This window comes from Dama dama, chromosome 15, assembly GCF_033118175.1.
Source record: "Dama dama isolate Ldn47 chromosome 15, ASM3311817v1, whole genome shotgun sequence".
In the NCBI taxonomy this organism is placed as follows: domain Eukaryota; kingdom Metazoa; phylum Chordata; class Mammalia; order Artiodactyla; family Cervidae; genus Dama; species Dama dama.
In genome coordinates this window covers 43,780,939-43,793,487 of record NC_083695.1, presented here as the reverse complement: position 1 = coordinate 43,793,487, position 12,549 = coordinate 43,780,939, and the positions used below count along the sequence as shown (strand labels likewise).

Below are 12,549 nucleotides of genomic sequence, written 5' to 3'. Positions count from 1 at the left end.
ATGATTATTTAAAATGTTTTTCCCCTTGTGTTTGTTTTTTAAATGGAGAAGAATAGAGTTTGGGGAGAGGTGAGCGTGTTATGATGACATGGTGCCCTCCTTTGCTGTGCTCCAGGCGGTGGGTGTGAGTAAGGCTCACACGTGGACCTCTCTGTCAGAAGTGACACATGTGTGTGCACACGCTGTGTGAATGTGCTCACAAGGAGTTTTCCAGATGACTCTTTCTTCCTTACAGAATCTGCTCACGTATGGTTTCATGGCTTGTTCTGAGGCCTGTTTGAACAGAAAGCTCCTGGATATTATTGGCCCCTATTATGGGCAGAAATCTGCTCTCTTTCTCAGAGCATTTTCAATGTCAGCCCTTCCCCTTCAGCCACTTTACAACTTTGGAATTTCCATTATCACAAAAGGGAGAGCTGACCTTTTTAGTCTTCTACTGTATCATTCGATTGTCAGGATGGCACCTCCCTTCTTGATGAGCCTCTAGGACAAGAGAGATGATTTGTTCATTTGGGAACCTTTAGGGCTGTTTCCAGTGCTGATATAAGGTTGGGAGGGAGCTGGCAGCCACTGAACAGATATGTTGCCCTGTGTCCTGGCAGATCCTCAGTGGAGGGTCATAGCACTCCTAGGAGGAAGGTGGTGTTAGCCCTGTTTGCAGATGAAGGAGTGGGCTCAGAGAAGTGGCTGCCCACAGTCGCTGGGCTTGTGAAGGGTGGGATTTGAACACATGCTTGTGCTTATTCTGTGGCCCCTGCAGTGTGGCCGGTGGGGCCACTTCTGTGTGCCTTTCCCTCAGCTGTATCCCTGGTCACCATGCAGAGGGTGTTCTGTTATTACTTAGGTATGACAAGGCTGACAGATCAGGAGACGACTCCCATTGAAAAGATAGTTTGTGACAATTCCCAGATGGAGCGGGTACACCATGCCTTGGGTGGCCACTGGAGGAGGCACCAGGGCTGATCAGGAGGCTGGAGAAGGAAAACTATGGGCAAGAGCCTTTTATGTGATTTCAGTACAGAATGGGTGAGGTGGGGTAAGCAGGTTCAGAGTTGGCTAATTGGAATAATTTTGGCAGACTCTGGGGCATGGGGTGTCCTGAGTTGTCTAGTACCTGGTCCTGGGATGATTGGAACAGGTGAATAGTGGCTCAAAATGTGGGAGTCCCATGGAGGAGGTGGTCGGGGTGTGGGCTTTGGGGTGGCTGGTTTACATATGAACGGGGTGCTTTGGGGCAAGTTGTTTACTATCTTTAAGAGTTGATTATCCCTCTGAGGGGCAGTTCTCCAGGGTCAGCAAGGCGCCACATGTCAAAGAATCCGAATACCAAAAGTAAAAGACATGGTTAATACAGAGGGCAGGGTTTTGGGAAGTTGGGGATGGGAAGTCACTCTGAAGGACTCCCAGGGCCAGCTGGGCAGCTGAGATTGCGACCAGGACAGGGGAGACCTCCTTCCCAGATGAGAACCTCAGCAAGAAGCCGTACAACAGTGGCACTGTGCCACCACGAAAGGGGGGATAGCACTTGCGGGTCCTTCTGCTCACCTGTCGCCAGCCCCTGCCTGGGCCCTGGGGGCATGAGCTCTGGGTGACCTTGTCACCTCAATGCAGGGAGAGGCCTGCATCCTGCTTTCCTGAGAGCCGGCTGGTTGCACCACATCTATGGGTCTCTGCTCCTCTCTTTGCTGAACTCCCATGGGCCTGCTTTGTGACCACCTGACTTCCCTTGAGATGGCTTTTATCACACCCACATGGTTTGATAATGCATCCATGAAATGCAGTCTGCAAATGAAATCCACTCTGGCCTGTGGGAGGTGCTCAGTGAGTGGTGGGGCGGAGCCACTCTGCTATGGGCTCAGCCTTACATGCAGGACTGAGAGCTGTGAAGTTTTTTGATTCTGCTGTTCCCAGAGTAGTGGTCAGGAAATAGTCAGGGAAGGAGAGGGGGAGAAAGGAGGGAGGAACGCCCATCTGGGCAGCTGAGTTATGGGAGGTGGGGCGCTAAATGGATTCTGAATAGAGGGAAAGGGTATCAACTTCGGATCGAAGCCACAGCAGGCAGGCCTTTGTGATCTCTTACCTTGGAAATCGTGGGTGCTTCCTCCTCTGCAAACCCAGCCTTCATCACACCCCAGTTCTGTAGCGATTCCATGAATGACATGAATGGTGGCATTTTGAGTTGGTGCTGGGGAGGGGAATAAGCAATACAGGAAGAGAGGAGCCTGAGCAGAGGTCTTGGAGATGAATTTGAATTTGTGTAAACTATTTGAACCATGTATTTGGAGGCCAGATACAAAAGGAATTTTTTTTTTTTTTAAGTCAGTAGAATGAAAACTGTGTCTCAGCGTTGGAAAATTTGCCAAAAATCCCTAAACACTTCTAACTGTGAACTTCTGGGTATGAGGTGGCAGCCTTCATACATATATATGTATATTACAGATGGTAAAATATTCTTTATAAGTATGCTCAGTGCTTGGACATTTCTTGGAAATTGAAAATGGTATGGGAAGCAATTTGAAATGTGTTCTTTCATTTCAATTACTTTTCAGAAAGTATTTAAAATACCCATGACTATATGATTTTTTTTTTCTCTGAAGGAGTAGTGAGATAGTTACAGATATACCTTAAATTCTGGGGGGGTGGAAAGCTTGCCCAATTTTAATTTCTTGTTTGCCACCATCTGATACAGGACAATTATATGGTTGGTGAAGTTGCCCTGGGTTTTAGGCTGGTTCTTGTTTAGTTCAGTTTGTTCCACTGACTTTGGCTGTACGTGACTCTGTGCTAGGCATGGAGCCTTGGGCTTGGACAAAGAAATGAGAGAGATCTAGCTTTTGCTTCGCTGGTCCTTGAGCTTTGAAACTTGGGGGACATATGAATTCTGACTTGAGGATCTGAGATGGTCTTCAGGGAGGTATGGTTTCAATTGGGCCTTGATGGAAGGATAGTAGTAGTGTTAGCAGCTCAGTCATGTCTGGCCCTTTGTGACGCCGTGGACTGTATAGCCTGGCGGGCTGCTCTGTCCATGGAATTCTCCAGGCAAAATAACTGGAGTGGGTAGCCATTCCCTTCTCCAGGGGATCTTCACAAGCCGGGGATTGAACCTGGGTCTCCTTCTTTGCAGGCAGATTCTTTACCATCTGAGCCACCAGGGAAGCCCAATGCAAGGGTTAGGCTCTGTAAATTTCAAATTGGGTGAATCTCAGCTGAGAGTATGAGTGCACACATGGGGTATGTATATGTGTGTGTTGTGGTATACTGGGTATGTATGTGTGTGTGTGGTGGTGTACTGGGTGTGTATATGTGTGTGTTGTGGTGATGTACTGGCTGTGTATGTGTGTGTGTTGTGGTGTACTGGGTGTGTATATGTGTGTGTGGTGGTGGTGTACTGGGTGTGTATATGTGTATGGTGGTGTACTGGGTGTGTATATGTGTGCGTTGTGGTGATGTACTGGGTGTGTATGTGTGTGTGTTGTGGTGTACTGGGTGTGTATATGTGTGTGTGGTGGTGGTGTACTGGGTGTGTATATGTGTATGGTGGTGTACTGGGTGTGTATATGTGTGTGTTGTGGTGATGTATTGGGTGTGTATGTGTGTGTGTTGTGGTGTACTGGGTGTGTATATGTGTGTGTGGTGGTGGTGTACTGGGTGTGTATATGTGTATGGTGGTGTACTGGGTGTGTATGTGTGTGTGTTGTGGTAGTGTACTGGGTGTGTATGTGTGTGTGTTGTGATGTATTGGGTGTGTATGTGTGTGTGTTGTGGTGTACTGCGTGTGTATATGTGTGTGTGGTGGTGGTGTACTGGGTGTGTATATGTGTATGGTGGTGTACTGGGTGTGTATATGTGTGTGTTGTGATGTATTGGGTGTGTATGTGTGTGTGTTGTGGTGTACTGCGTGTGTATATGTGTGTGTGGTGGTGGTGTACTGGGTGTGTATATGTGTATGGTGGTGTACTGGGTGTGTATATGTGTGTGTTGTGGTAGTGTACTGGGTGTGTATGTGTGTGTGTGGTGGTGTGCTGGGTGTGTATGTGTGTGTGGAGGGTGTCCAGGGAAGGGCAAAGAGCTTCTTTTTCTGGAGTTTGGGTGTGTGGTTTCTGCTGGTGGAGGTAGGTGATAGTGATACAAAAGTAAAAATTAAAAAAAGTTGCTAAGACCAGAGAGTCTGTTATGTATCAGACTAAGATGTATGGAGTTTATTTATGTTCAATAATAAAGTCTCTCGAAGGTTTATTGTTTGTTTGTGGTTGATGGCTTCTTTTGAGAATATTAATTTCTGGGAAACTTTAAAAGAAATGTATTATTCATGGAAAGTTTTAGAGGAGAGCTTTATCATGAGCAGATATGAACTCTGAAAACATCCTGGTGGACGGCACTGGCGGGGAGGACCGCGGGGTCGGGGGGACCTCCTAGGAGGCTGTGGCTGAAGTCCTGGGGAGGAAATGATGGTGCCAGAACCTGCGAAGGGGTCAGGGAGATGGGCTTGTGATGGGATGTTTAGGAGGAGAGGAGAGCCCTTGGCCAGCCTGGGTGTCTGGTACTGATGTTCTCTGAGCCTGGCTGATGGGTGGTACTAGAGGGAAGTGCAGGAATGTGGGGGTGTGAGCGGGAGTGCGTGAGGGGAGGGGACTGAGAAAGAGGAAGGAGCGGAAGGAGACCGAGAGTGTCTGGATGCCCAGAGAGAAGAGAGAGGGCTTCAAGGTCAGGTGGTCACAGGCTGGTTGTTCTGGAGGACCCATGGAAAATGAAGAGAGAGAAGGGCTGCTGTTGCTTGATGGCTTTCGCAAGAGCTTTAGAGCACTGTGGTGTGGGTGGTGGTGGGCAGAGAGGTGAGTGTTGGGACGTGCTGGTGGTTGCCTGCATTCCGGGCCCAGCATTTGGAAGCTGGTCTATGGAGGGGAGGAGGGATGGGGCAGGGGAGGCCCCGGGCTCGGGCTCTGTGCTCACCTCTTCCCCTGCTGGCGGCAGAGACTCCAGCTTCCTTCCCTGGCAACTCCACAGTTCCAGTCCTCCCTATGCCCAATCCCTATCATGGGGTGAGCAAGGTCCTTCTTCATTCTGTCCCACATGCTTCATTCTGGAGCTTTCCACGTGCTGTCTCTTCCGTCAGGAGTGTTCTTCCCCTGGAAGTTTCCAGGGCTTCCTCCCACCTTGACTCTCCCAGCAGTTTCCTGAAGCCCGATCTCTACTTTCTTCAGCGCTTGCACCACTGTTGGAAATTATCTACTTGACATGTTGTTTGTTTCCAGTCTGTCCTCCAGACCCTGAAATGTAAGTCCTGTGCCAGCAGGATGACCATGGGCTCGTTCATTCTTGTGCCCCAGCCCCTAGGAGAGGGATCAACACAGAGAAAGCTCTCTGTGAATGTTAGAGGGAAGAAGGGATGAATGAATGTCAATAGGATGACTTGCATTGGATGGACTTCTGAGGATCAGGTCCCTTGAGGGTGGGCCAGTGCAGCTGAGGTCCATCCTGGGGTGCTCACATTGAATTCCTCACAGGAATGCACTTGCCCCTGTTCCCTAAACTGCTTCCTTTCTCTGGGGAGCAGGGTGCCTCTCCTGGGAGCCTCTCCCTGTCATCCCTGTGGATGATGACAATGCCCTTGTTCATGGTTCTTCCCCCGCCCAGCCACCTTGGAGAGCTGTTAGCCGTTTGCCTCCTCCTGCCTTTTCTGGGGCTGACATCAGGCCCTTGTGACCCCATCGTCTCCCTCTCTAGTGGAGATGGGTCTGGTTGGAGGAGCTGCACCAGTGAAGGTGGACTGGGCTGGTCAGTCTGCAGAGAGAGGTCCCAGTGGAAGGGCCTGGGTCAAGGTCCAGACCTCTGTAGGGTCAAGGTCCAGACCTCCAGGGGGCTCCTGGGATGGTCATTCTGCTACCCTGAGAGCAGCCCCTTCTCTCCCCTTATCTAACTTCTTGGAGAATTCTCCCTTTTGGGGGAGCAGCAATGGGCAGCTGACTTTCTTGGGGGATGTAGCGTGGTGTTACAAACTCAGTCTTACAGGGAGGAAAGGACTTCTGTTAGAGAAGCAGACTTCCTCTGCCCTATTCCTGGGGAACAGCAGGTAGGCGGCAAAGTTTGCTTATGCTCTTAACTGTCGTTCTATCCCCAGTCACCTTCCCAAGTGCAGCTGAATAAGACCTTCAGAGGCTGAGAGCTGACCTTTTCAGCCTAGTGGGAGCAGGCAGCTGTAGCCAGGGGCTGTGGTCCCGTGGGAGTGCTGCCTTCAACCTGCATCACTTATTCCAGGTATGAGGAGCCAGCCGCTGACAGGGAGCTTAAACTCTCTCTGATGGCTCGGCTCCGTCAGGGGCTGCCCAGACGGAAGGTGGAAGCACAGCAGCCGAGGGGCTGCGTGCAGGAGCGCTGTGGGCTGTGTTCTCTGGGTGTGCATGCCTCTGTGTGTACCTGTGGGTCCCAAGACAGTTGCCACCCCACATGGCACCTCCTATTCCCTGAGGAAATGAAGCAGTCTTGTGAGCTGAGATGGATTTCGACAGGGGGACCTCAGGGAAGAGATTGGAGGGGACTTCTCGCCCAGCTTGTGAGAACTGGTTATGCTGGCACGATGCATGAGGATCCTGGACCCCTACCAGACTCTTGGACCTGTGGGCGCACACACAGCCGTGATGAAGCCCTCATTGCATATATGCTCATGTAAAGCATGGCTCAGAGACGTGGCTGGTCTCTGCCACTTTAAAGACTTGCAGTGGCCTTGAAAAGCACCAGAAGTGGAGTGGGAGCTGGTAGATGGTGGATCTCAGAATACTACCTTCATGCGAGTCCCATCAGCTATGCTCAGATCTGGGTCAGAGCCAAGGCCATGGGCAGTGAGGACTGTAGGTGTCCAGGTGAAGGGACAGGGCTTCATAAGCTGCCAGTGTCCTCCCAGGACTAGCTCACACTCAGTCTCCTGTGTGGGGAAGCTGTGTGTTGGGGTGACTTTTCAAGATACAGGCCTTGCTCTTCCAGTGAACTTTTCATAAGGCTTATTAGATAAGATGCATCTGATGAACTTGGTTTATCAGTTAGTTATTGCTGAGAAGCAGACCATCCCCGGAATTAGTGGCTGTGTGTATTTGTGAGTGTGTGTGTTTGTATGTGTGTATGAGTCTATAGATCAATCTATAGATCAACCTATAGATCAAAACTATAGGCAGTTTTGCTGTGGTCTCTCTCAGTTCAGTTCAGTTCAGTCGCTCAGTTGTGTCCGACTCTTCTGGTCTCACTGGAGCATCTGAATTCAGCTGACATGTAGCCCGGGGTAGTTGCCTGGTCCACCTGATCCTTTTCCACATGTGTCTGCATCCCTCTGGAGGCTAGCAGAGGGCTCTTCTCCTGATGGTGGCAGAGTCTGAGAGTGGAAACAGAAATGCCCACTTACTCTAACCTCTGCTTGTACCAAGTAACATGGTCTTATGAGTCAAAACAGGTCTTGTGGTTGAGTGTAGGGGCTGGAAGGGTTTTCAAAGTGACAGGGCAAGAAGCATGGTAATAGGGAGGCCTGAATGCAGCTTATCTCCTATGTTTGGACCATTGTTTACACTGCATTGGTTAAAAGACAGTTTTTCAGACAGACCTGCACTGGAACTTTCTGAGATGACCCGTCACATATGGTCTATATTTGTGCTATTCAATATGGTAACCACCATCCAGATGTGGCCATTGAGTATTTAAAATGTGGCTAGTGTGGCCAAGGAACTGAACGTGTGATTTTATTTAATTTTAATAAAATTAAGTTTAAATTTAAATAGCTACAGGTGGCTAGTAACAGCCCAGATTGAGGGGGGAACATCATGGATCATTTGGGCACAAGCTGTTGCGTGCCTGGCACGGGAGGCCACTGCTGATTTGAGCATGGGTGTTTGCGGGGTACTGAGATATTCATAAGCTTACCCTTAGCAGGCGTGAATTGTGCCATGTGCTCAGGAGAGGGAGGGGCCAGGGTTGACACTGGCCCTGAATTTTTCAAGTTGGGTGTTGCATTTCTTGAGCCATCTCTGCCCATTTGTCCTGCCACTGCCTCTGATGGGTGAAGAAGCTCTGAAGAACCTCTTCACACTTTTCTTTCTAAGGCTACAGGTCTCTAGGGTCCCAAGCAGGTTGATGGGGACTGCATAGTCCCTCTGGGGGTCCAAGGGGTATTGACAGTCTGGAGCCTGTGTGTTGGGAGCCCCTGGAGCTGGGGCAGATGTAAGCCACTGTGTGGTCCTCCATTGGTCACCTTTGGGGGAGTTCAGGGGCTTGGGGCAGAGGCCCATCCTGCTGCCTGGTACCTCTTCCTGTCTGATTCAGCGGGCAGAGGCACCCTGAGACCCTCGTGCTTTGTCAGGCAGGCATCTCTGGGCACAGGTTTGTGCTCCAGGGCCCAGGCTGATGAGGGACAATGCTGGCTGAGGTCATGGCTGGACTAGGACACATGAGCTTGAATGTCAGTCAAACATTTGCGATCTCTGGGGCTCTCATTTGGGGACTGCTGTGCCCTCCGATGGACCATTAGGAGGTCGGCTCTCTGTGCCTCCCAGAGTCAGGCCCCTGAGATACAAGCAGGTGGTAACTTCATGAACTGTGGTTCCTCACAGTCCTATGAAAATGATAGTCAGGGACTTTCATTCCCAGTTTACAGACAAAAACACTGAGGCACCAACTAGATGGATGGTTTGCCCAAGTGTTAAGGAACTGTACTAAATTGTAAGCATCTGAACCTGCAGCAGCTGCTCAGACCTATTCCAGGGCTTCCCCTCATGATGAGAAATAGGAACCCTGTGTGCCTTCCCCCCAGAACCCCAGTTAGGACTGCCATGGTGCTGTGGTCTCCTGCCTGTCACTGTGCTTGGTTTTCCATGGCCATTCTTGTCATATCCAGCTAGGACTAGATGTACTATTGAGCCTGACCTCTTGGCAAGATGGGCAGTGAAGAGACCTCTGCTTGCATGATACAGCTTGCATGATGCCTGGCACATGTAGAATTCAAGAAAATTTGTGGAATAGGCATGAAGTGAAAGTTTGCAAAAGAAAGATTGGTTGGAAAAATAGTTGGGTTGAATTAACACTGTACACTTTGAATTTGGGTGACTGGCTGGGCCAGGGTGTGCCTAGGGAAGCCCATGGACAGCCCAGGTGCTGGAAGAGGACAGTTTGTGTGATTCAGGCTGGCCCAGAGTGTCCTCTGGAGGAGGTGGCTCATGGGCAGGGCCTGCCTTTGGGAGCTGGGATGCAGATATTGGCCAGATGAAGGAAACATCCCAGGCTTGAAAAAGTGGCCTATGAACTGAGACTCTGGGCTGCAAGTGACAGAAATCCAGATCAAGTTGGCTCAGGTGGAAAAGGGTGTTCTTTGGCTCATGAAACTGAAAGGTCCAGGAGAAGCAGGCTTCACAGATGGATGCAAAGGCTTAAATGACATCAGCAGGACTGTACCCTACTCTCAGACCTGCTTGCTGCGTCCATTTTTGGGCATATCACCTGTTGGAGAGGTCAGATGCTCATGCAGGGCTGCTGCTGAGAGATTTGGTCCTAATTAAAAAATATTCAGCAGCCCTGGCCATCACAAGAGTGTTTTCACCAATGAGCGACATAGCTGGGCCCCAAGCTCCTTCTGGACCTCTGCTCCCTGGTGATTTATTCCAGCTTCTCATGCTCCCCTCCTGCCCTGGGCTTTCATTCTGCCCTCTTGGTGACCACAGGGGAAAGAGCAGACCTGTCTCCCAGATGCTCCACCAAAATGCCAGGATGGTGCCCAGTCCAGGACCATCCTGGACTACCTGCTCACCCCTGATCCAGTCAGGATGTGCAGTTCTCACTGGACTTGGGGGGCAGTCACTTCAGCTGGAAAAAGAGTGGATGGGGAGAGTTCATCTAGGAAAATCAAGTCCCTGGAACAAGATAGAGCTCCAGACCTCAGGGCTGGGGTGTGAGGGTACAGGGTGTTCAATTATAAGATTGGGGCAGGGACTGAGATTGGAACCACGCAAGGCCAGGTCAGTCAGTGGACTTAACTCCTCACTGAGGGTCAAGGAGTCAGTCCTGGGGAGCAGAGCCAGGTGGAGGGATTGGGGTCAAGGGTTAGGGACCACCACCACATATAGCAACCAGGACAGAACTGCCAGAACTTTCACTCCTGTTGGATGAAAAAAATAGGGAGAGAAAAGGAACTTCTCATGCAGGACACTTTTTGGCCCCAGAACCTGTTTGATGGCAGGAAGTGCTCCCTGCGGTGGGAGATACTTACCCTGGGGCTGGATGCTGGTACAGGATGTTGGCACCAAATAGATGTCCTGCATTCCTTTGGTCATTGGTCCATGGAGGCAGACTTGAGTCCTTGTGCAAGGCTTGTATTGGGGGTAGCTCTGCTGTTAGACACACTCCAAGGTCTTTTCCTGCTTAAAGATGGTTCTCTCCCCCTCCTCTTCTCCACTGCTCAGATATCCGCGGGCTCCAAAGCTTTTTGGACCAGGCCTCGAGGCTGGGCCTTGACGTCTCTTTACAAAAGGTGGACAAGAACATTAGCCACGTGTTCACCAGCCTCTTCACCACGATGAAGACGGAGGAACTGAACCGCTATCGAGACACGCTACGCCGTGCCATCCTGCTGCTGAGCCCGCAGGGGGCACACTCCTTCATCAACGAGGTAGGTGATGGGGCCCGGGGCCCCAGGAGCTCTGCCCAGGGCTTCCTGTGGGGTGACTCAGGTGGGCTGCAGGTGCTGTCTGCTCGGGCACGGCTGAAAGGGATATGGGAACCCCTGGATGCTGGGCCCACAGCTCATACCCCAAAGTGGGGAGACCCGAGCACAACTTGGCTCCCAACTGGTCCCTGACAAGTGATGCAATGCCTGCCCAGATGCTGAGAGGCTTGGGTCAGCTAGTGGGAAGCCTGCTTATAAGTCACTGCCAGGGATTTCTGTGGCAAAACTCAGGCCTTTGTTTGTTGCTGATTGTTTCCTTTTAAGTTTCCTCTCTTTGTTGACAGGCATAAGCCTCTAGGGATAAAACAGATTTCCAGCTCTCTGCAGAGGTGGGCTGCTCTTCTTGGGGATGTGTTCACACCTGGAGGAGGTGTCGTTTGCATATGCTTGCACATGTGCTTATTTTTTTGGTGCCTGGGATAATCAATGATTTTTTTTTTCTAAACACCTCTCTGAGGGGTTAGGACCTTCTAATGAAAACAGGGCCCGCAAGTGTTTGTGAACAGATAACTAGAAATACGCTGTGAGCCAATTGATTGGTGGGACCTGGTGATCTAAAGGCAAAGAAGTGACAGTCTGGAGTTGGACTCCTGCCTCTCTGGCCTGGGTGGGTTTCAGGGCCGCAGGCTGGCAGCAGCAGTGGACTGAAGGAATCAGGGTACTGCCGAATGCTTCCTGTAGCTTTCTTTCTAACCCCAGTCACTTTGTTGGCCCTCTCTGATTGAATGTAAAATGAAGTGAATGGCAGAATTATACTAATTCCACTTGATGTCCCTTGCTCGCTTCTTCTGCTTTCCCCTCTAATAATTACTCAAAATGCTACCTCATGCATCAGGAGCCAGCACGAAGCCCACTGCTGGAGAACTTAAAATTCGGGAATGCTTAATTTCATGCAGTTGGCCAGCCGCCATGCTGCTTTGGGCTAATCAGGCCCCGGATCACGCTGGTGGTCAGCCAGACTGTGAGGTCTGGGCAGCGTTCGGCCTTTTCACCAGAACACATTTCCCTGTATGAAGTGACTCAGGCCAGTCATGGGCAGGCGAGGATTAGCGGCACTAATGTGTTCGAGGCTTTCTCAGAATGTTCCTACCAGTGTCCTGGCCAGCGTCTGCTCCTAGGAAAGCTTTTCCCCTTGCTGAATTCTGTCCACTCTCGGAGTCTGCTCTGGGCTGGTGTCTGCTAGTGGCACCAGGCTCCACCCCTCCCTCTTCTCACCAATCCCTTGCCTCTTCTCCCTGCTTGCAAGTAGGAAAAACATTGGTTTTGGAGGTAAGCGACTTTGGAGTCAAGTCCAACTCCCCCCTCTGACTCTTTGTTTGACCCTGAGTGATTTGTTTCACCCCTGTAACTTCAGTGTCTTTATCAGAAAGTAGGGATGGAGGGGGTGACGGACACAGGGCTTCTCAAGAAGCATCAGTACTCATACACTGTTCACATTCATCATTTTCCTTCCAGAGGAATTCAGCTCCCCACTCTCTTTCTAAGCCCTACAAGGATTTACCACAGAACCAAGACGGGCCTAAAGATACTATTTCCAAGTGGTTAATCATGCAAACTCCTGCAGGGTTGGATGCACATGACTTGGCTTTGTCCGATTGCCTTCTTGATCCCCCAGACCTTGTTTGCAAAGCCTTTACTTTGCTGGGTGTGCAGAGCTGGGGTTGCCTGGAGAGCGGCTGCTCTTAATATTGGGCAAGAATGACAAGGAGGGAGAGATGGCAGGAGTCAGTGGGGGTAGGACAGCACTTGGGCTTCATGGCCTTCAGCTCCAGCCCCTCAGAATCTTGGTCTCTGGTCCCATATACCTGCTGTCAGGAGGAGGGATTGCCATCATTTCCTTGGTGCCCACCACAGCC

The 12,549-nt window shown here is 50.7% G+C and overlaps 1 protein-coding gene across 1 annotated transcript in view; it reads left to right on the top strand.

The window, feature by feature from the left end:
• GRID1 (glutamate ionotropic receptor delta type subunit 1) overlaps window positions 1-12,549 on the top strand; it is a 658,662-nt gene that overhangs the window by 194,725 nt on the left and 451,388 nt on the right. The window contains exon 4 of the mRNA XM_061163043.1: window positions 10,431-10,636. Coding sequence (XP_061019026.1) covers window positions 10,431-10,636 — 206 coding nt within the window. The remainder of the gene's footprint in view (window positions 1-10,430; window positions 10,637-12,549) is intronic.